A 24861-nucleotide genomic window follows, 5' to 3' on the forward strand; every position below is an offset into this window, starting at 1 on the left:
TGGAATGCCTGCTACCTCCAGATCGGCCAGGACACTTCCTGTGCCCCCTAATGAAAGACATAAGCCCTGGCCGTGGCATTGTCCAATTGAATGCGCACTGGACAACCCTGAAGACGATCCGTCCAATGATCCAGTCTGATCGCTCGGAATTCCAAGACATCAATCGGTAGTCTGGACTCTTCCAGCGTCCAGATCCCCTGAGCAGAATGCTTTCCAAGGACGCCTCCCCAGCCTGACAGGCTGGCATCCATGGTGACCAATGTCCAATACAAGGGGGAGGAAGCATTTGCCCAGCCGAAGCACCAGAGAATGAGCCCACCATATTAAGGACTCCTTCGTTTCCCCGACTCACCTGGATTTGATATTCCAGAGACTAGGAAGTCTTGTCCCATTTGGTCAGAATCTCCATTTGCAGGGCCCTTGTATGGAACTGTCCAAACTGAACTGCTTCGAAGGTAGACACCCTCAAGCCCAGCACCCGCATGCAAGTCTGGAGGGACGACCATCTGTTGGACAGCAGGAGACAAATTGCAGCCTGAAATTTCTGGAGTTTGTCCAGAGGAAGGAGCACTCTGGCTAAGGCTTTGTAGACGGAACCAGAGCAGACTTCTGAAAATTCAGAATCCTGCCGAACTCCCACAGAGTTGGTACTGTGATCTTCAGGTAGTCCACTAGAGCAGATGGAGACTCCGCTGGCACAAAGATAGTTCAAGTAGCCCAGTATCACGATCCCCCATTGGCGTAGCAAGGCTAGAACTTTTGTGAAGAACCAACGAGCAGAGGCGAGACCCAAAGGGTAACACCACAAACTGCTCCTCTCCCACAGCAAAGCGGAGAAAATTCTGGTGACTGGCACATATTGGAACGGGAAGGTAGGCATCCTTAATATCGATAGAGGCGAGGAAATACCCCTGATGCAGGGATGCCACCACCGTTCGAATGGACTCCATTCTGACTTTCTGCAATCGCACAAAGCAGTTCATCGCCTTGAGGTCCAGGATTGGATGTGCCTTGCCTTCCTTCCTGAGAACTGTAAACAGGTTTGAGTAAAAACCCTATAACGTTCCGAAATCAGAACAATCACCCCTTGAAGTAACAGGTCATGTACCGCCCCAAACAGACCCTGTAAGCGGTCCGGGGACAGGCGCAAGTTGAAAGGAAAAAACCAAACGCGAAACTCGATCCTCGATCCTGTAGCCGGACCAAATTACTTAGTGGACCCACTTGTCTTGCACTAGGGAAGTCCACGGGTCTGGAAACCAGAAAAGACATCCTTCCCACCCCCAATATGGGTGAGGGTGCACCCTAATCCTGAAGGAACCTTGTCCACGGGTCTGGAGAAGCCCGATCTTGGCTTGCCAGACCAGGTTCATTTGGAATCTCCTAAAGAGGCCCTAAAAGGCTTTGAGCCCTTGTCAGTCGATCCTGAGGGGCGAAAAAAAACTTTTTTTTGAGCTGAGAAGGCGGCCCACATCTAGGATGAGGTTCCCTGCCCTTAGTAGCCTGTGGAAGAAAAGTACTCTTCCCCTCTGTAAGACCTTTAATGATGACATCCAGGGTAGCTCCAAACAGGCGATCTCCTTCAAGACGATCCTTTTTCAAAGTCTGATCCGCAGACCAGCACTTGAGTCAAAAAGAGACACTGAAGGACAACTGCTAAAACAGAGGCGAGCCATCAGGGGTGCCGTATCCAAAGAGGCATCACAGATAAACTGTAGCCCCTACAATGTCAGCAAGAGGAAAGGAGTGTTGATGACCAGCTCCTGTTTACATCCATGAAGCAGCTGTGATTGGATAAAGCTGCTCACGTGGTAAAGAGCCGCTGATTGGCTCTTTACCTCAATTTGTGATCAGCAGTGTCCGCCGGACACTGTGTTTACAGAGCGAGCCATCCACGCCCGCAGCGGGCGCAATCACGACAGGCCACCATATGATGGCGTCCCAGAAGCCAGCCACGCTGTAGCCGTCATTCGGCTATAGTGCGGTTGGCAAGTGGTAAATCTGGTCATATAAGGGTAGAATTTCAAACATAAATTTTTAGGAAATGTCCAAAAGAGAGGTTGTTCATTTTTCAAATCATTAATGGGTCAAATCGACGATTGTTTCGACTACAACAACAAGAAAAATCAAAGAAGCAGGATGGAAAATTTTTCTCGGTGAACACATTTCTAACAGTGTATATGGTTTTCTCTCAGTAAAATTAATTTATTCCAAAATCAAATGTTAGAAGGGAAAGAAATCTTTTAAACAACATTCAAATGTTCTGAGAATTTTCTGAGAAGTTTGGTATGAACTGTCCTAACTGACTTTTCGTGAGAATTTTTGTTCGAAATTCTATCCATCTACGCCCTTTAGCCTCCATTTAGATTAGCAGGTGCTATTGCACGTGTGATCAATTATCACACCAGACATTTGAAGGCTTGATGAAAGACCCATTGAGAACTACCCAAAAGCACACAAGCAACTGCCAGTCACCAGAAGCATGCCTTGAATGTAGCAGGTACTTCTAGGTGAACTGTAAATTAAAACACTGCAGAAAACATGTCTAATAAATGATTTCAAAACATTTATTTTTAAACTGGTAAATTAGTGGGTTTAGTTCAGTTTTAAATCGCACAACAGACACAAATAAAGCATAAATACCTTTGCCAGGAGCTGCTCAATTTCAACTGCCATTGTTTCAAACATGTGATCTTGGCTTGATCCGTTTAGGAGTGGCGTTGTGTCCGAACTGGAGGGAAAAAAAAAAAAACACAATTGCCCCTTGGTTTAAAAAGATGTAAATCTGTATGAAAAATATCTTTGTAACATTCTTGAATCTATACTTCACGTTTGTTCTCCTGAAAAGTGCTACTGGCCCTTCAGCAATTAAGTGCCAGTTCACACCAGTATGGCACAGGAATGCACTCCATACACCTGTGCAATACAGTGCGATGCAATTTTTAGCCATTTAATTTGAAAGGGCTGAAATCACACCAAGTAGTGCATGCACTACTTTTAAAAACACACTAACTGGATCGTCGCTGACATCTGCAGCAGATTGCACACCCAGTGAGTTTTGAACATGGTGTAGGACCGCTCATGGAAAGTCAGCTGCCTGCACCGCGGTCTGTTGTGAACGGACCCTTAAAGCCACCAACCTAAAAACTACTCCAAGAGAGTCAAAGACCGTTGAAGACTGAAGTTTTTATTGTGATCACATTTGCCTTTCCTGGTCCCTTCCTCCCTCCCTCATTAACATGCTAATTAAACGTTTAAATAAAACCTTGATTCATTACATACCTTATTTTAGACTGATGGTTGTTTCTGCATGTCTCCATACAATGCAGGCAGATCATGGCAAAGAGAAGGGAAAAGCTGGGTGCTGTACATATCTTCCTGCAACCATCACAGCACCCTGCCTCAGTACTCCTCTCAAGAACCCTCAGCCCTGATGCAAACAGTGGACTGGCTCTTTGAAGGAGTAATGCAAATATCAAAATTGCCTTGATGGGTGAATGTTAGTCTGAAGGAGTTAAGAGTTCCTTGGCAGACTGACTTTGCATGTAGACTGCCCTACGCAATGCCCACATGTGATGATGAGCCTCAACAATTAAAAGAACTGAAATCAAACAAATGAAAGGGTGGGACCAGGGACAGTTAGGTTGAGGAAAAAGAGAGATGATGCTAGATGTTCTTAAGCCAGGAAATAGGGAAAGGTTGTGATTTGCTTCAGCTTCTAATGCACACTGTGAAAAGCTCAGAGTGTGCAGGGAAATCAGAGTAAACAATTTCAATACAGGAGAGGACCCTGTGCAACAATGCAAGACTGAAGGTAAGGCTGGAATTCAAGTTTAATATGTAAGCCATTATCCATGAACGACAATGCTGATCTGGAATGGTTGTTAAACTGGCATGTGATCAGATACGTAGGCACGAACTTGTCAAAGATATTCTTTCTTCAATATCTGTGCCCCCAGGTCACAAAGTAAAGCATATTGTGGAGGGGGAAGAGAGAGCGACCAGATACCTCCAGTGTTAACTCTTCTGAAATGAAACAATGTGATTGGCTGATCAATCTCTTTCTAGGTCAGCTAAAGTGTAGCTGTGGTCTGCTACCAAACATCTCATGCCCATTTATACATTTGAAGGAGATGCTGCACCAATAACTTTTGAGTTCTTATAGCTAAACCACCCCCATCAAGTAGTTTATTTCAGCAGGGCTGATAAGAGAACAGGACTACGACTTTGAAATGATCCTCTTGCATATTAATTAATTTTCTTGCGGTTGTAAAACACTAAACGGATCTCAGTGCAAGAAAATACACTTTTTTTCGAGAACCTCCTAAAATACCTTTTTAGTTAAAAATATAGCATTAAGAATTTCTACTCAGGCATAACACATTCTGTTTCTCAAGCACTTGGTTCAAGTTTATTTTTAAGTTTTTAACTTATGTTTCATGTTTAGTTTTATTTATATTGCAAATAAATATCTAAGCCCCGGTTCACACTTCTGCGTGTGCGGGGTTCGCATGTAATGTCGGAGCGCACTGCTCCGACATTACATGCGATCAGCTGTGCGGTGCGAGTTTAGCCATACAGTTTGTATGGCTAAATTCGCATCGCACCCGCAGCAAACACGCACAGGAGGCATTTTTGCTGCCGCATCAGGATCGGATCGCACAGCGGTTCACACTTGTGCGATCCGATCCTGTGCGAACTGCACGATCGCACTGCGATATGCGATCAAACTGGGGGTGTCGTTAAGATTACATTGACACCCCCAGCGTATCGCATATGGCAGTGTGAACTGCCGGGGGTGCGTGTGCGATGCGGGAACAGGCTGCGAATTCGCAGCCTTCCCGCATCGCATAAATGTGAACCGAGCCTAATACACGGTGCACCTTGGACACTGGCGGGTTTTCTAACAAGCTGTTTTCTGTCTGCACAGCCATTCTCAACACAGCAACTAGGGGAGGGGCAAAGAGGAGAAAAAGTCACTCCTTTGACCATTTAAGTGTTTAAATGTAAGCTTGAGCTACTGAGTTTCCTAACAGCTAAGCATCAAGAAATTTACATGTTAACATGTGAACAGGTAACTAGAGCTCTATTGTATGTTCTGAAGAAATGAGCTTTAGACAAGAAAACAAAAATTAGTTTTGAACATAGTAAAAAAAAAAACAGAAAGAAAAAATATGCAAAAATTTGACATTCTATTTACCAGGAAATGGGCTTGGAAATTAATGCAATATAGTGTAGGGTGTGATGTCAAATTTGAACAATAACAAGCCAAAAGAATCACTTACAGTACTTCAACATATGAGCAAATTAAAGCGGTATTACTGTAAACCCAAAACCAAAAATGTAAACTGCAGCTTACCAATCATTAGATGTTGTGGTTGCATCCGTTTTTTTTTCTTTCTTATGATCCCCCCCACCCTCTGTTTTTACTTGGTGATCTGGCCAGTAACACACTTCCTGTTTTAGAGTTCCCCCACTCGGGATGAAGTAGTAGAGTGGGCACCTTTGGACAGCAGCATTTTCAGTCTGGCTGGAAGGAAGTGTTAGATGAACTAGCAGATTTAAATACACTAACAAATTAAAGCCAAACTTCAGTTCACACTTTATAAGGGGTTTTCCTTATGGGATAAAGGTTGTACATAATTAAAAGCCCAACAGTGTAAGCACCCCGGTTAGTGTTAAATGGTTTGTCCTATCTCTGTAACATATACAGTGCCTTGCGAAAGTATTCGGCCCCCTTGAACTTTTCAACCTTTTGCCACATTTCAGGCTTCAAACATAAAGATATAAAACTGTAATTTTTTGTGAAGAATCAACAAGTGGGACACAATCATGAAGTGGAACGAAATTTATTGGATATTTCAAACTTTGTTAACAAATAAAAAACTGAAAAATTGGGTGTGCAAAATTATTCAGCCCCTTTACTTTCAGTGCAGCAAACTCTCTCCAGAAGTTCAGCGAGGATCTCTGAATGATCCAATGTTGACCTAAATGACTAACGATGATAAATAGAATCCACCTGTGTTTAATCAAGTCTCCGTATAAATGCACCTGCACAGTGAAAGTCTCAGAGGTCTGTTTAAAGCGCAGAGAGCATCATGAAGAACAAGGAACACACCAGGCAGGTCCGAGATACTGTTGTGGAGAAGCTTAAAGCAGGATTTGGATACAAAAAGGTTTCCCAAGCTTTAACCGCTTGCCGACTGCGCACAGTATATTTACTGCGGCAGTCAGCCCCGGCCAGGCAGAGTGACGTAGGTCTACGTCGCTAGCCTGTCACCGGGTTTTGAGCCAATAGCGGGCGAGCGCGCGCCCGCTGAGGCGCGCGCCCGCTGAGGCTCGTTCACTGAGGAGTCCGCGCGTGTGACCGGCGGACCCGATGTCCGCCGGTCACACTACGATCGTCGGTAGAGCGGGAGAAAGGCGGGCGGCTTATGTAAACAAAAAAAGAAAGCTCTGTTTGTGGGGAAAAAAAAGGAGGTGAAATTCGTTTAAGTACAGCGTCGCACGACCGCGCAATTGTCCGTTAAAGTCACGCAGTAAAAAAAAAAAAAAATCGCAAAGAAACCCCTGGTCAGGAAGGGGGTAAAATCTTCCGGGGCTTAAGTGGTTAAACATCCCAAGGAGCACTGTGCAAGCGATAATATTGAAATAGAAGGAGTATCAGACCACTGCAAATCTTCGAAGACCTGGCCGTTCCTCTAAACTTTCAGCTCATACAAGGAGAAGACTGATCAGAGATGCAGCCAAGAGGCCCATGATCACTCTGGATGAACTGCAGAGATCTACAGCTGAGGTGGGAGACTCTGTCCATAGGACAACAATCACTTGTATACTGCACAAATCTGGCCTTTATGGAAGAGTGGCAAGAAGAAAGCCATTTCTTAAAGATATCCATAAAAAGTGTCGTTTAAAGTTTGCCACAAGCCACCTGGGAGACACACCAAACATGTGGAAGAAGGTGCTCTGGTCAGATGAAACCAAAATCAAACTTTTTGGCAACAATGCAGAACGTTATGTTTGGCGTAAAAGCAGCACAGCTCATCACCCTGAACACACCATCCCACTGTCAAACATGGTGGTGGCAGCATCATGGTTTGGGCCTGCTTTTCTTCAGCAGGGAGAGGGAAGATGGTTAAAATTGATAGGAAGATGGATGGAGCCAAATACAGGACCATTCTGGAAGAAAACCTGATGGAGTCTGCAAAAGACCTGAGACTGGGACAGAGATTTGTCTTCCAAAAGACAATGATCCAAAACAAATCAAAATCTACAATGGAATGGTTCACAAATAAACATATCCAGGTGTTATCCAGGTGTTAGAATGGCCAAGTCAAAGTCCAGACCTGAATCCAATCGAGAATCTGTGGAAAGAACTGAAAACTGCTGTTCACAAACGCTCTCCATTCAACCTCACTGAGCTCGAGCTGTTTTGCAAGGAGGAATGGGCAAAAATTTCAGTCTCTCGATGTGCAAAACTGATAGAGACATACCCCAAGCGACTTACAGCTGTAATCGCAGCAAAAGGTGGCGCTACAAAGTATTAACTTAAGGGGGCTGAATAATTTTGCACGCCCAATTTTTAAGCTTTTTATTTGTTAAAAAAGTTTGAAATATCCAACAAATTTCGTTTCACTTCGTGATTGTGTCCCACTTGTTGATTCTTCATAGTTTTATATCTTTATTTTTGAAGCCTGAAATGTGGCAAAAGGTCGAAAAAGTTCAAGGGGGCCGAATACTTTCACAAGGCACTGTATATTCTGCTGCAGAGCTCATTCTTTTGAAAAACAACAGACTTACTGGTAGCATCACCAGATTAAAATAGAAGAAAGCCTAAAAAAATTAAATAAATGCAGCCATCACATGTAATAAATGGTAAACTTTAATATGATAAATGTTTGCTTTTTGGGTAAATACCACTTTAAGGAATACCTTCATAAATAACCATTATGTCAGAAAAATATTTACCCTTCTTATTGCAAGTTATTCTAGCAGCCTGCTATGATCTTTGCCCAGGCTAACAGCACCGAACACATGATATTATAAGATCCTTTCCTTAGCATTATAGTACAGGAAAGGACTGGACTCACGCAAAGCGGAGATGTCCAACAGTACAGAAAACATTCCTGTTTAATAAGACCAGGCTATTGCAACAACATACCGCATCTTTTTTAAATTTTATTTTGACAAGGTATATACTTAAAGTGATTGTAAAGACGCTTTAAAAAAAAAAAAAAAAAAAAAAAAAACAACATGTTATACTTACCTCCTCTGTGCAGTTGGTTTTGCACAGAGCAGACTGGCTCCTCCTCTTCTCGGATCCCTCATTCCTGCTCCTGGCACCTCCCTCCTATTGAGTGCCCCCACAGCAAGCAGCTTGCTATTGTCCATTCAGACATAAAGCTGCTGTTGGGCCTCACCCCCTCTTTCTCCTGATTGGTTCACTCACACTCACTTTGATTGACACCTGCAGGAGCCAATGACGCCGTGGCTGTATGTCAGCCAATTAAGGAGGGAGAGTCCCAGGATGGCCGAGGAACTTGTGGACATCACTGGACAGAGAGGGGGCACAGGTAAGTATTAGGGGGGCTGGGGAGGCTGCTACACAGAGAAGGCTTTTTATCTTAATGCACAGAATGCATTTACAACTCCTTTAAATGAGGGCATTTTTCTATAGCATTACTATGGGGAGATTTTTACATCCAGCTGAAGATCACACTTTATAAAGCGAATATGAGCTTTTGACAAAACTAGAATGTGCTAGATATATTTTTGGTGTCATTATGCAAGTAGAAACATGGCTAAAGCAGTAGATCACAAAGATTTATTACTTCCAAGTTTCTGCATCATGCAACATGACCCTAGCTCTAATAGCCCATTTTGTGATTAAAAATGCATCAATGCAAATGTATGTAATATCCTAAGTAAAGATTGTCATCCATAAAAACAGCTTGCTAAAGTTGATGCAACACAAACACACAAAAAAAAAAAAATCACATTTAAAACAACTGGATTTTTGACTTACTATAAAATCCTTTTCTCTGAAGTTCATTGACAGATGCAGCTCCATATTCTCCGTAACCATTGGGTTATGCTGCCCCCTACAGGAGTAGGACACTAGACAGGAAAAATCTTCACCATGCCCTATGGGGCAGTCCCTGGGGGTATACACCCACTCACTCTGCTATAGGCATTCAGTTTTGTTGCAAGCAGTGTCAGAAGAAAAAAACCCAACCCAACTCATATATAGAGGGGCGGATGCTGCGTCTGTCAATGGACTTCAGAGGAAAGGATTTTACCGTAAGTCAAAAATCCAGTTTTCTCTATCGTTCATTGACAGACGCAGCTCCATATTCTTCTTAACCATTGGGACGTCCCAAAGCAGTATTAACATGAAGGGCGGGACAACGCAGAAAATAACGCAATTCCCAAAAGCTAAACTTAGCCAACCAGGTAACATGAAGCTCAACCAGGAACAACTGGAGCTCACCTAGAAACAACATACATCCTCAAAGAGAATACATTCTCTTTTAAACAGCAACCTGCAAAAACCTTGCAGCCCAAAGAAGCATGCAAAGATGCCAACACATCTACCTTGAAGAATTTTGTGAATGTGTGCACAGACGGCCAAGCTGTTGCCTTTAAAACTTGTATCACCGACACCTGATGGCGAAAAGCCCAAGAGGCACTCAGCGTCCTAGCAGAATGTGTCTTCACAGGGAAAGGTGGAACCTGACCCTTAATTGAATAAGCCTGTACCACCGTTCTGAGGTCCGTCCGTGAGGACAAGAGAGTCTGATTTTCTGAAGGACTCAGTAGCTGCTAGGTAAACCCTGATTACCCTAACCACATCCAAATAATGCCAGGAAAATTATTTAGGAGGCTTGGGCTTAGGACATAATGAAGGCAGCACAATGTCTTCATTTAAATGGCAATCCGAGGCCACCTTAGGAAGAAACGACTGATTAGGTCGAAGTACCACCTTGTCTCTGTGGACCACCAGATAAAGGGAGTGGCAGGATCTTGCCGCCAATTCCGACACTCTGCGCAGAGGTAATAGCCACTAAAAAGGCTACCTTCTGTGACAGTTTAATCTCCCTAGTGTTCAAAAGGAGGTTTCTGAAGAACTGACAGTACCAGGTTAAGATCCCACGGAGGCAACAGAGACCATATCGGTGGAGCCATGTAGCGAACACCCTGAATAAAAGTGCAAATCAAAGATATGTGGCTAAAGGGCGTTGAAAAAACACCACTAGAGCCAACACCTGTCCTGTAATAGTACCCAAGGCCAACCGCCGCTCAACCCCTCTTTGGAGAAAAGCCACTGAAAATAAACGCGGATGCATCTTAATGAATTCACACAATGCAATGTACAATTTCCATGTATGATGATAAATCATCTGAGAGGTAGATTTTCTGGCCTTCAAACGTGTGGGAATCACAGAGTCAGAAAGACTCCTATCCTTCAATACCTGGTTTACAAACAGCCACGCCGATAAGGCCGGTGACCGTAAAGCAGGATGGAGGATCGGCCCTTGAGACAGCAGATCTTCTCCGAGAGGAAGTCTCCAAGGAGCATCAGCGACCAATCTCACCAGATCGGCGTACCAAGACCGACGAGCCACCAGAATTACTGAAGTCCCTTCCATTTCTCTATTCCGCGTAGAAGAGCCGGCAGCAGTTTTAGTGGGGGAAGCGCATAGATTAGTCGATACTGTCCCCAAGGAGCCACTAGTGCGTCTGTGGTGTCTGCCAGAGGATCCCGAGAACGGGCTACCAACCTCTGTACCTTCCTGTTGGACCTGGGAGGCCAACAGATCCACATTGGGAGTCCCCCACCGGACACACAGCAGGTGAAACACCTCCAGGTGAAGGGACAATTCTCCCTAATCCAGCACCTGACGACTCAGGTAATCCGCCTGCCAATTCTCCAATCCGGGGATATGCACGGCGGATAGGGCTGGAACAAAGTTTTCTGCCCATATTAGGATCTTGGCCACCTCTCGAGCCGCCAGGACACTCTCGGTGCCCCCTTGATGATTGACGTAAGTCACGGCAGTGGCATTGTCTGGTTGAATCCGAACCAGACACCCTCGAAGGTGATTTGTCCAGTGAATCAAGCAAAGCTTTATTGCTGTGAGTTCCCGAATATTGATCGGTGGTCTGGACTTCTTTAGAGTCCAGGTGCCCTGGACATACATCATTCCAAGTACTCCCCCCCCCCCCCAACCGGACAAGCTGGCATCCGTGGTAACCACAGTCCAATACAGGGGAAGGAATGACTTGCCCTGATGTAGAGCCAGGGAGCGGAGCCGCCACAGGAGATCACTTCTCGTGTTTTTGGCTCATCAAGATCAGATAGTTCAAAGATTTTGGATCTTTGTTCCACTTGACAAGAAATGATCTTTGCAGAGGTCTCGTGTGGAACTGTGCGAACGCAACTGCCTCGAAGGTAGACTGGTCTACCATCAGGCCCGCCCTTCACATGCAAGTCAGTAGAAAGGACAGTTTGCTGGATAACAGCAGGCGAATCGCCCTCTGCAAGATTTGCAGTTTGTCCAGAGGAAGAAACTCTCTCGCTGAAGCGGAGTTCAGAGTCAGTCCCAAATAATCCATTTTGGAGGATGGAACTAGAGCAGATTTCTGGAAATTGATGTTTCAACCGAACTCTTGCAGAGTCCATACAGTCTGCTCCTAAAAGATCATTGTCCAGGTACCCCAGTACCACAATCCCCCGCTCAGTAATGTCAATACCAGAGCCAACACTTTAGTGAAGGCCCTGGAAGCGGAGCCGAGACCAAAGGATAACGACACAAATTGATAATGCTCCTAGCCCACAGCGGAGCGAAGGAAACGCTGGTGTCCAGCATAAATAGGGATGTGAAGGTAGGTGTCCTTGATATCGATAGAGGCCAAAAGGTCTAAGAGTAGGGACTCCACTACCGTGCAAATGGACTTCATTCAAAACTTCTATACCCGCACAAAGCGGTCCAGAGCCTTGAGGTCCAAGATAGGACGCACTTGCCTTCTTTTCTGGGCACAGTGAACAGGTTTGAGTAAAACCCTTGAAACCCTTTTGAGCAGTGTATTTACACTGAACAAAATTATAAAACACAACACTTGTTTTTGCCTCCTTTTCTTATGAGCTGAACTCAAAGATCTAAGACTTTTTCTATGTACACAAAAGGCCTATGTCTCTCAAATATTGTTCACAAATCTGTCTAAATCTGTGTTAGTTAGCACTTCTCTTTTGCCGAGATAATCCATCCACCTCAGGTGTGGCATATCAAGATGCTGATTAGAAAGCATGATTATTGCACAGGTGTGCCTTAGACTGGCCACAATAAAAGGCCACTCTAAAATGTGCAGTTTTATCACACAGCACAATGCCATAGATGTCGCAAGTTTTGAGGGAGCGTGCATTTGGCATGCTGACTGCAGGAATGTCCACCAGAGCTGTTGCCCGTGAATTGAATGTTCATTTCTCTACCATAAGCAATCTCCAAAGGCATTTCAGAGAGTTTGGCAGTACATCCAACCGGCCTCACAACTGCAGACCACGTGTAACCACACAAGCCCAGGACCTCCACATCCAGCATCTTCACCTCCAAGATCGTCTGAGACCAGCCATCCGGACAGCTGCTGCAACAATCGATATGCATAACCAAAGAATTTCTGCACAAACTATCAGAAACCGTCTGAGGGAAGCTCATCTGCATGCTCCTCGTCCTCATCGGGGGTCACAACCTGACTGCAGTTCGTCATCGTAACCGACTTGAGTGGACAACTGCTCACATTCGATGTCATCTGGCAGTTTAGAGTGGTGTTCTCTTCACGGATGAATCCCAGTTTTCACTGTAATGGGCAGATGGCGGAGAGCGTCTATAGCGTCGAGTGGGTGAGCAGTTTGCTCATGTCAACGTTGTGGATGGAGTGGCCTATGGTGGCAGTGGGGTCATGGTATGGGCAGGCGTATGTTATGGACAACGAACACAGGTGCATTTTATTGATGGCATTTTGAGTGCACAGATACACCTTGACGAGTTCCTGAGGCCTATTGTTGTGCCATTCATCCACAACCGTCACCTCATGTTGCAGCATGATAATGCATTGCCCCACGTTGCAAGGATCTGTACACAATTCCTGGAAGCTGAAAACATCCCAGTTATTGCATGGCCAGCATACACATGGGACATGTCACCCATTGAGCATGTTAGGGATGCTCTGGATAGGAGTACACGACAGCGTGTTCCAGGTCCTGCCAATATCCAGCAACTTTGCACAGCCATTGAAGAGGAGTGGACCAACATTCCACAGGCCACAATTAACAACCTGATCAACTCTATGCAAAGGAGATGTGTTCCACTGCTTGAGGCAAATGGTGGTCACACCAGATACCGACTGGTTTTCGAACCCCCCCAATACAGTAAAACTGCACACCTGTGACCGTTATAGACCTTTAGAGTGGCCAGCCTAAGGCACATCTGTGCAATAATCATGATGTCTATTCAGTATCTTGATATGCCACACCTGAGAGGTGGATGGATTATCTTGACAAAGGAAAAGTGCTCACTAACACAGATTTAGATAGATTTGTGAACAATATTTGAGAGAAATAGGCCTTTTGTGTACAAAGAAAAAGTCTTACATCTTTGAGTTCAGCTCATGAAAAATGGGGCAAAAACAAAAGTGTTGCATTTATCATTTAGACAGAAGAGTAGTGTTTGTAATACAAGAGGTGACGTTCACGTCTGTTTAAACAGCAATTTACGAAAAGCACAGAAAGTAAAAGATTGTGTAATAGCCAACGTAAATTTCCTGGTACTGTTAATGTATAAAATATTAGGTGTACCAGATTCCATGTACAGTATGTCTTACATCATCTCCATACAAGGATTTTATACTGTATTTATACGGAATGAGGATTTATTAGGGCCTTTTTCATTTTCAAAAAGTAATTTGCTTAAATTATTTCTATAATTAAGAAAGTTTATTATTGTTCAGTGTTTTTCTAATTTATTCTTCAAAATTACCCCACAAATATTACAAATTTATGTTATTCAGATAGCATGAGAATTACAAAATGTTTATGGGGCATGTTTATGCTGATTTCTCTGTTGAATAATTAATAATTGACTGAACTGTCAAATGCACAATCTCTTTTATGCATTTTTGTTTTTAACTCTTAAACAGAAACTGAACTCTGAAAGCTGTGCCGAAAAAAAGGCAGGCACAGGCCAAAGCAACACTGTCTGTAGTCTTCCTACAGCAGATCTCTCCTCCATTACTGACTTACCATTGCTTGTTCTGCACTGTCTTTGTGCTAAGGCTGCTGTCCTGGTAGAGACTTCCTCCAGCAAGAACAGTATAGGTGCACAATAGTTACGTCACTTAGGGCCCTTCTACACCGAACGCAGTTGAATGCAATTGTCTGCCATTGGATGCATTTTGAACTGCACTCCAACTGCATAGACAGCCCAAAATCAAGGTAATCATATGGGCATAGTTTATATCATTGCAATGCATGCTGCATTTTTCTGCACCGCAAAACGCAGGAAATGCACTGCACCCCTTTAAACAAAGAAAGCCAAGCCCAAAAACTATAGCCAAATGCAGTGCTAAATGCTTAAAAATGCAGTCAAAAACGCGCACTTTGTGCCGTTTCTGGTGTGAATGGGCACTAAATCTCACTTCAAACCTCATGAGACTGGCAGTTAAAGGTAGCAGTGGCTACATCTCACAATGCAGATATACAGTGATTAGGTTGTTGGTACAGGAGTGCCTAGGCACACACATACCGGAAAGTGGTACAGTATCTCACAAAAAAGTATCTCCCTGCTAGAGGATGTCAGTTTTGTATCAAAGCAGTGTCAGAGAAAATACCAACCCAACTCAATACTGTGTCCGTCAATGAACTTCAGAGAAAAGGATTTTACGGTAAGACAAAAATCCCATTTTCTCCATCGTTCATTGGCGGACACAGTCTTCTGTTCTCAATAGCAGTAGGGACGTCCCAAAGCAGTGCCATAAAATATGAGGGGTGGGAACAGCAGAAAATAATTCCCCAAGGCTGAACCACAGCCAACCAGGCAACATAGGACTCATCAGAACAACAAGAGACCCACCTGAAAAAACATTAAACACCCTCAAGGGAGACTAAAAACGCTCTTTAACGGCGGCCTGCAAAACTATGTGCCCAAAGGAAGCATCTGCAGATGCCAGCACATCCACCTTATAAAACTTTGTGAAAGTATGAAAAGACGACCAGGTAGCCACCTTGCAAATCTGAACCACAGATGCCTAATGGCGAAAAGCCCGGGAAGCACTTAGAGTAGAGTGCGCCTTAACAGGGAAAGGTAGAACCTGACCCTTAATTGAATAAGCCTGCACAACCGTCTGTCTGATCCATCTGGAAATAGTCGTAGCAGACGCAGGCAGCCCTTTCTTTGGTCCATCCATGAGAACAAAGAGCGAATCGGACCTTCGAAAAGACTCCGTAGTCGTCAAGTACACCCTGATTACCTGAACCACATCCAAAGTATGCAATGCAAATTCCTCAGGATATTTAGGCTTAGGACACAAGGAGGGTAACACAAAGTCCTCATATAAATGGAAACTGGAAACCACCTTTGGAAGGACGGATCCGGACGAAGTACCACTTTATCCCTGTGAACCACCAGATAGGGAGAATGACAGGACAACGCCGCCAGTTCCGACACCCTGCGCGCATAAGTAATTAAATAAGTAAATAAGTAATAGCCACCAAGAAGGCCACCTTCTGAGATAAAGTAAGCAGGGTAATCACCAGAAAATTTTCAAAGGGAGGTTTCTGGAGAACCGACAGCACCAAATTAAGATCCCAAGGTAATAATAAAGAAATATGACCAGCGCTACGGACTAGATGTTTGGGAGAGAAATATATTAGATAGAGGTGTAAGCTGCCCCAATCAGACCTTGGGTGTAAGGTGCAAGTGTTATAAAAGAAGTGTGAAGATTGGTGGTGGCGCTACCTCTGAAATAAAAAATGCCCCTTGTGAAGTGTAAGGGGAAGTGTACTGGTAAACAATAACCCACAAATGGTGCAATATCTAAAAATAATAAATGGATAACAAAGATATATTCAAATCAAACGATAAATGCGAAGAAAAATATATATATATATATATATAAACCGATGTCGTGACAAAAGACCCACAACCGAAGATATGTGAGTGATTTCCAAATGAATGTGCCACGTGATCTGTATCAGCGTGAGTGAAAAAAATATATAAAATAACATAAATAAAAAAAGTGGGTAAGTGAAATTCCACGAGTGGCCACTAGGTGGCGCAAATAGCTTGGTACAACCTGTATGTTGATGTATGGAGATGTTCCTTTTCGAGATGAACGAGCAGTCAGAGAAGTCAGCGGCGGGTGCCCTGAGTGCTCACATGAAAGGAAAAATACCCCATGGTGAATAATAGTAACATACAGTTGTAAATAAGCGGCGTAGTAGACTCACTCGTACAGTAGATCAGGATCAGAATAGTCGTGTTCGCCGGGAGGCTTCCGCGTTCCACGGCCGACAACCGGAAGTGACGTTTGACGTCGGAGACTCCGCCCTACGCGTTTCGTCACAATGACGTCAACTGGAGCGGCGTCAACATAGCGTACTCCCGGAATATTTATAGCCGCCCGTATCCAGGTAACGGAGGGGACGGAACAAACACCGCCATCTTGCTACTCCCTCTCCGGAAGCCATATTACTCAGCCACTAGCTTCATTATGGATGTGCAGGGGAACGGCCATACTTCATCATATCTGATCTCATTAATTTGTCCGAGTGTGCTACGAGCCTTTAGCTTTCTAAAAACATAACTTTATTGTGATCATATAAAACATGCTAAAAAAGCCCGGATTGTAAAAAATAGGTGAAAAATAGATAAAAGAATATACATAAAACAAGAGGGCCATATCTACGTATATATCATACAAAGCATAAAAATATATATAAGTGTGAAGAAAATTTGTGAGATATATATACATAAATATATATAAAGAATAAAAAATACAAAATATAAAATATAAGAGAGTGTGTATACAGAAATCCTCGAACTATACAGGACAGGTCTTATGCAGTCTATGTAAACACGCAAGGGGCATCAAAAATGAGGATGGTTCAGTGCGGATAAAAACTATATCATTTTGTGATACCTGTGCAGAGGATTCAGGACATGGAAAAGTATGTGCATATATATGTGTCAATGTTACTAGGTGAGGAGGAAAAACAAAAGAGGGTGGTACACACCAAAGTGTCAGCGATCAATGATGCTGGATGAGAAGGTCAGGTGCCATGAAAAAAGGAAAAAAAGCAAAAAAAGGACGGAAAGTCCACATGTATATCCAAAGGTGGATACTGATGTGAAAGGAAATTGTAATAGATACATGAAAAAGAATACGTACAGTGCGGAGCAAAAATTTTTTTTAAAAATTAAAAAATATAAACTTATTTTGATGAGACTGATAAGCTAAAAGAAGTAAAAAATATATAGTATAAAATTAAATATAAAAAGGTGATTCATACAACTGTATCAAGGAGGGCATGGGAGGAAAAACAAAGATGTATTTGAAAAAAATTTGAAAAATATATATTCAAAAAAATGATATATTCAAAAAAAATGATATATTCAAAAAAATGTGAGGATGGAGCACTAAATTGTGTACTTTTGAATTGCAAAAAAAGAGGGATTCCGTAGATGCTGGATGAGAAGGGTAGTTCAAAACATACCTGTGTGTAAAAAATTCTTAAACCGGTATGTTTTACGATTAAGGTAAACAACTGATAGAAAGCCACAAATCATTGGTAAAAACGTCTAATGGTAAAAAAAGACTGGTTTTTAAGAGCTTTCTAAATAAGACTATATAAAAGGACTGGTTATATATAAAAAAGTAAAAAAATATTTTTTTTTAAAAAATATCCTTTTAAATGTTTAAAAAGTATATAAAAATTGTATAAAATAGGGAGGATAAAAGAGTTGGATGTTTATGTATCCGTAATAAAGCAGTTCAGGTCTATGTCAGTATTTAGTCCTTCGGGCCGGAGAGATCTCATCAAGTAAATCCACTTGGTTTCATTGCGTGAAACCATTCTGCGTTTATTACTACCTCTCCAATCGTCTTTGATCTTATCTATCCCATAGAATATAATCCATCCTCACATTTTTTTGAATACATCATTTTTTTTGAATATATCATTTTTTTGAATATATATTTTTCAAATTTTTTTCAAATACATCTTTGTTTTTCCTCCCATGCCCTCCTTGATACAGTTGTATGAATCACCTTTTTATATTTAATTTTATACTATATATTTTTTACTTCTTTTAGCTTATCAGTCTCATCAAAATAAGTTTATATTTTTTAATTTTTAAAAAAATTTTTTGCTCCGCACTGTACGTATTCTTTTTCATGTATCTATTACAATTTCCTTTCACATCAGTATCCACCTTTGGATATACATGTGGACTTTCCGTCCTTTTTTTGCTTTTTTTCCTTTTTTCATGGCACCTGACCTTCTCATCCAGCATCATTGATCGCTGACACTTTGGTGTGTACCACCCTCTTTTGTTTTTCCTCCTCACCTAGTAACATTGACACATATATATGCACATACTTTTCCATGTCCTGAATCCTCTGCACAGGTATCACAAAATGATATAGTTTTTATCCGCACTGAACCATCCTCATTTTTGATGCCCCTTGCGTGTTTACATAGACTGCATAAGACCTGTCCTGTATAGTTCGAGGATTTCTGTATACACACTCTCTTATATTTTATATTTTGTATTTTTTATTCTTTATATATATTTATGTATATATATCTCACAAATTTTCTTCACACTTATATATATTTTTATGCTTTGTATGATATATACGTAGATATGGCCCTCTTGTTTTATGTATATTCTTTTATCTATTTTTCACCTATTTTTTACAATCCGGGCTTTTTTAGCATGTTTTATATGATCACAATAAAGTTATGTTTTTAGAAAGCTAAAGGCTCGTAGCACACTCGGACAAATTAATGAGATCAGATATGATGAAGTATGGCCGTTCCCCTGCACATCCATAATGAAGCTAGTGGCTGAGTAATATGGCTTCCGGAGAGGGAGTAGCAAGATGGCGGTGTTTGTTCCGTCCCCTCCGTTACCTGGATACGGGCGGCTATAAATATTCCGGGAGTACGCTATGTTGACGCCGCTCCAGTTGACGTCATTGTGACGAAACGCGTAGGGCGGAGTCTCCGACGTCAAACGTCACTTCCGGTTGTCGGCCGTGGAACGCGGAAGCCTCCCGGCGAACACGACTATTCTGATCCTGATCTACTGTACGAGTGAGTCTACTACGCCGCTTATTTACAACTGTATGTTACTATTATTCACCATGGGGTATTTTTCCTTTCATGTGAGCACTCAGGGCACCCGCCGCTGACTTCTCTGACTGCTCGTTCATCTCGAAAAGGAACATCTCCATACATCAACATACAGGTTGTACCAAGCTATTTGCGCCACCTAGTGGCCACTCGTGGAATTTCACTTACCCACTTTTTTTATTTATGTTATTTTATATATTTTTTTCACTCACGCTGATACAGATCACGTGGCACATTCATTTGGAAATCACTCACATATCTTCGGTTGTGGGTCTTTTGTCACGACATCGGTTTATATATATATATATATATTTTTCTTCGCATTTATCGTTTGATTTGAATATATCTTTGTTATCCATTTATTATTTTTAGATATTGCACCATTTGTGGGTTATTGTTTACCAGTACACTTCCCCTTACACTTCACAAGGGGCATTTTTTATTTCAGAGGTAGCGCCACCACCAATCTTCACACTTCTTTTATAAGATCCCAAGGTGGCAAGGGTGGTCGCACCGGAGGAGCCAAATGTCACACCCCCTAGATAAAACTACGTACCAGGAAATGGGAGGCTAATGCCAATTCTTGCCAAGGCTGAAACCTGACCCTTGATAGTACTCAAGGCCAAATTTTGATCAAACCCCCATTGAAGGAAAGCCAAAATCCGAGCCACCGAGTGCAATGATAGATCTTTCTAGAAGTCGCTTTTCTTGCCTTTAGCAGAGTGGGAATCACAGAAGCAGACAATCCGCTGTCCTTCAGCACCTGGCTTTTAACAGCCAAGCTGTCAAAGCCAGCGACCATAAAGCAGGATGGAAGATTGGTCCTTGATACAGCAGATCCTCCCTGAGAGGAAGTCTCCAAGGAACGTCTGCGACTAGCCTGACCAGGTCAGCGTACCAACCCTGGAGAGGCCATTCCAGAGCCACAAGGATTCCTGTTGCTCTGAGACGCTAACAGATCTACATCTGGAGTGCCTTAACGAAGGCACAGCTGCTGGAACACCTCCGGGTGGAAAGACCATTCCCCTGGAGCCAAGGTCTGCTGACTGAGGTAATCCGCCTACCAATTTTTAACTCGTGGAATGTGAACAACGGAGAGAGCTGGACGAAGCGTTCCGCCCATCGAAGGATGCTCGCCACATCTAAGGCCGCAAGGACACTCCTGGTGCCCCCTTGGTGATTGATATAAGCCACAGCCGTGACATTGTCCGATTGAATGCACACTGGAGAGCCCCGAAGGTGCTCCGTCCAGTGGACTAGGCAAAGCCTGATCGCTCTCAGCTCCAGAACATTTATCCATTAAATGAGGAGAAAAGATTTTCGTTGTTTGAGCGTTGGGGACCGAAGCCACCATAACAGGGACCCCCTGGTCACCTGGCTCAACTGGATCCGACTGTCCAGAAAACTTTGATATTTTTTCTATTTGAGAAGAAATTCCTACTGGAGTATTCTCAAGTGAAATGGAACGTAAGGTACTGCCTCGAAGGACAACACCATCAGTCCCAGAACTCCCATACAAGTCAGAAGGGATGACCATTTGCTGGACAGCAATAGCTGAATAGCAGACAGGAGTTGTTGAAGTTTGTCCGGAGGAAGAAACACCCTGGCTGAGGACGAATCCAAAGTCAGGCCCAGATAGTCCAGTCTCATGGAAGGAACCAGGGACGACTTCTGGAGATTCAGAATCCAAACAAACTCCTCCAGAGTTCTCATGGTGATCTCTAGGTTTGTCACAAGCACCGTGGGAGGCTCTGCATGGAAAAGCAGATCGCCCAGGTAACCTAGGACCGATATCCCCCACTGGCGTAATAAAGTCAGGACCGGAGCCAACACCTTCGTGAAGACCCGAGGAGCAGAGGCGAGACCAAGGGGTATCGCCACAAACTGACAGTGGTCCTCTCTTACGGCAAAACGCAAAGACCGTTGATGTCCTGCACACATTGGGATGTGAAGGTAGGCACCTTTTTTGTCTATGGAGGCCGTGAAATCTCCCTGGTGTAGGGAAGCCACCAGCGTGCAAATGGATTCCATCTTGAAGTTTTGAACTTGCACTAAGCAATTCAGTGCCTCAGGTCCAGAATAGGACGCACCTTGCCCTTCTTCCTGGTGACCATAAACAGGTTTGAGTAAAAGCCCCGAAAACGTTCTGAGAACAGAATCGGAATTATTACTTCTTGTTGTAACAGGTCCTGTACCGCCCCAAAGAGAGCCTGTAAGCGATCCGGGGACAGTCGCACACTGGAAGGGAAAAACCTAACTGGTGGGACAGATTGAAACTTGATCTTGCAACCGGACCGTATGACCTTGTGAACCCACTTGTCTCGTATCCAGGATAACCACAGGTCCGGGAACCAGCAAAGAAGTCCCCCCACCCCAGATACAGGTGAGGACGCACCTACAGGCCAAAAGGGGCCTTATCCGCAGGACTGGAGAAATCCAATTTCTGTTTTCCAGACCAGGGTCGCTTGGAGCCACCCGAAGTGGCCCTGAAGGACTTTGATCCTTTATCACTCGTCCCTGAGGGACAAAAAAAACTTTTCATGTGCTGAAAAGGAGAGGCCCCGTCTACGACGAGGGTCCTTACTTTTGTTAGCCTGTGGGAGAAAAGTACTCTTACCCCCTTGTAAGACCTTTGATAGTGTCATCAAGGGTAGCCCCAAACAGGCGATCACCTTGAAAAAAGGTAGATCAGTCAAAGCCTTCTTAGAAGTCTGATCTGCAGACCAGCATTTTAACCAAAATATACGCCGGAGGGCCACTGCCGACACGGACAGTCGCGCCAATATTGGAGCCGCATCCAGCGAGGCATCGCAAACAAAATGCAGCCCCTGGATCAACTGGTCCATCAGCTCCTTAAAAGCAGAAGGAAGTTGTACCCCTCCAAGTCACGGCGTAGTAACTTAGTCCATTCAGTCAAAGTTTGTGACACAAGGGCAATAGTAAACACTGGTCTGAGTGCAGACCCCATCAGGGTGTACATATTGCGGGCCAAAGACTCCACCTTTCTATCCGCCGGACCCTTAAAGGACAGGGAATCCTCCACTGGAATCATGGTAGCTTTATTCAGTCTGGAGACCGGAGGGTCCACCGTAGGTGGCAGTCTACTTTTTAATAAGGGACTCCTCAAAAGGGATAGCGCCTAGCAATCCGCTTAGGCACCCCAGCTGGACGCTTTGGACGGTCCCACTGTTTTTTGAGTATTTTTGTCAAAATACGCGGGAAGGGGGAAAACCTTAACCGCTCTGGATGGCTTGTGAGTGCCAAACGTAACCTGCGCCTCAGTCACGGCCTCCATTTTTAGGGTCTAATGCACAGAAATAACCAGTGCATTCACCAGCGCCTTTTCTTGCTCAGTGGCGGAGGGAGAGGAGTCATCCTCACTATCATAGGAGACAGGGTGAGAGGTAGTAGACCTGGCAGGGAGAACCCTGTCTGCGGTGGCTGAATCAGATTCAGAATCTGAAACATCAGATGGGGCAGTGGTAGGCCGGGGGGGGCGTTTTTTAGCACCCTGTCCTTTACAGGCCACCTCCACCCAGGACAAAAAGGATTCCAAGACTAGGATTCTATAGATGTACCATAGTGGGTCAGTGGGTGAGTGGGTCATACATAGAGGGTCAGATGGGAAAAAATGTTCCGCAGGGTCCATGTTTTTTTAAAAAGTCCCACCGCGTTATAGCGCCCCCAAGAGGTCAGGCAGAATGCACAGAGACCCCCAGCAGAGAGAGAGAGAGAGACCCCCAGAGACTCACCACACTTCAAAGATGCACCAGAAAGGCCCAGAACATCTGCAGGCCCAGAACATCTGCAGCGATCTCAATCCTCATAGAAAAACCTGAGTGTCAGCACTAGGGTATAGAGAGGGGCTCCACCAACACAAAAAAACACCTCTCGGGACTCGAAGAACATGGCCGCCATTGATTTATGTGATCCACTGCAAAATAGCTGCGCTGGGTGCACCAAGATGGCCGGCGATCTCCTCAGCACATGTAGGCTGTAGCCTGTAGGGGGCAGCATAACCCTACTGCTATTGAAAACAGAAGACTGCATCCGTCAACGAACGATAGAGAAAGGGAGTACAACCATCACATTTTTGTAAATATTTTATTATATCTTTTTATGTGACAACCCTGAAGAAATTACACTCTGCTACAATGTAAAGTAGTGAGTGTACAGCTTGTATAACAGTGTAAATTTGCTGTCTCCTCAAAATAACACACAGCCATTAATGTCTAAATCGCTGACAACAAAAGTGAGTACACCCCGAAGTGAAATTGTCCAAATTAGGATCAAATTGTCAATATTTTGTGTCGCCACCGTTATTTTACAGCACTGCCTTAATCTTCTTGGGCATGGAGTTCACCAGAGCTTCACAGGTTGCCACTAGAGTCCTCTTCCACTGCTCCATGACGACAACGCGGAGCTGGTGGATGTTAGAGACCTTGCGCTCCTCCACCTTTCGTATCAGGATGCCCCACAGATGCTCAATAGGGTTTGGGTCTGGAGACATGCCTGGCCAGACCATCACCTTTACCCTCAGCTTCTTTAGCAAGGCAGTGGTCGTCTTGGAGGTGTGTTTCTGAAGGGAGGGGATCATGCTCTGCTTCAGTACGTCACAGTACATGTTGGCATTCATGGTTCCATCAATGAACTGCAGCTCCCCAGTACCGGCAGCACTCATGTAGCCCCAGACCATGACACTCCCACCACCATGCTTGACTGTAGGCAAGACACACTTGTCTTTGTACTCCTCACCTGGTTGCCGCCACACACGCTTGACACCATCTGAACCAAATAAATTTATCTTGGTCTCATCAGACCACAGGACATGGTTCCAGTAATCCATGTCCTTAGTCTGCTTGTCTTCAGCAAACTGTTTGCGGGCTTTCTTGTGCATCATCTTTAGAAGAGGCTTCCTGCTGGGAGGACAGCCATGCAGACCAATTTGATGCAGTGTGCAACGTATGGTCTGTGCACTGACAGGCTGACCCCCCCACCCCCCTTCAACCTCTGCAGCAATGGTGGCAGCACTCTTACGTCTATTTCCCAAAGACAACTTCTGGATATGACGCTAAGCACATGCACTCAACTTCTTTGGTCGACCATGGCAAGGCCTGTTCTGAGTGGAACCTGTCCTGTTAACCCGCTGTATGGTCTCGGCTACCGTGCTGCAGCTCAGTTTCAGGGTCATGGCAATCTTCTTATAGCCTAGGCCAGCAATGGCAAACCTTGGCCCCCCAGATGTTTTGAACTACGTTTCCCATGACGCTCATGCACTCTGCAGTGCATTTGAGCATCATGGGAAATGTAGTTCCAAAACATTCTGGGTGCCAAGTTTCACAATCACTGGCCTAGGCCATCTTTATGTAGAGCAACAATTCTTTTTTTCAGATCCTCAGAGAGTTCTTTGCCATGAGGTGCCATGTTGAACTTCCAGTGACCAGTAAGAG

At 44.0% G+C, this 24861-nt stretch overlaps 2 protein-coding genes across 3 annotated transcripts in view; one reads left to right on the forward strand and one right to left on the reverse strand.

Annotated features, from left to right (window-relative positions):
• The window catches only part of GOSR1 (golgi SNAP receptor complex member 1), a 235878-nt gene that overhangs the window by 180380 nt on the left and 30637 nt on the right, over positions 1-24861 (reverse strand). For both annotated transcript variants that reach the window (XM_082244947.1, XM_082244946.1), the window contains exon 3: positions 2644-2731. In XM_082244947.1, coding sequence (XP_082101073.1) covers positions 2644-2731 — 88 coding nt within the window. The remainder of the gene's footprint in view (positions 1-2643; positions 2732-24861) is intronic.
• Positions 13947-24861, forward strand: part of TMIGD1 (transmembrane and immunoglobulin domain containing 1) — a 532600-nt gene continuing 521685 nt past the window's right edge. The window contains exon 1 of the mRNA XM_082244949.1: positions 13947-13953. The gene's annotated coding sequence lies outside the window, so the exon portion shown is untranslated. The remainder of the gene's footprint in view (positions 13954-24861) is intronic.

The sequence above is a fragment of the Pelophylax lessonae genome (assembly GCF_965119305.1).
Source record: "Pelophylax lessonae genome assembly, chromosome: 2".
NCBI lineage: Eukaryota > Metazoa > Chordata > Amphibia > Anura > Ranidae > Pelophylax > Pelophylax lessonae.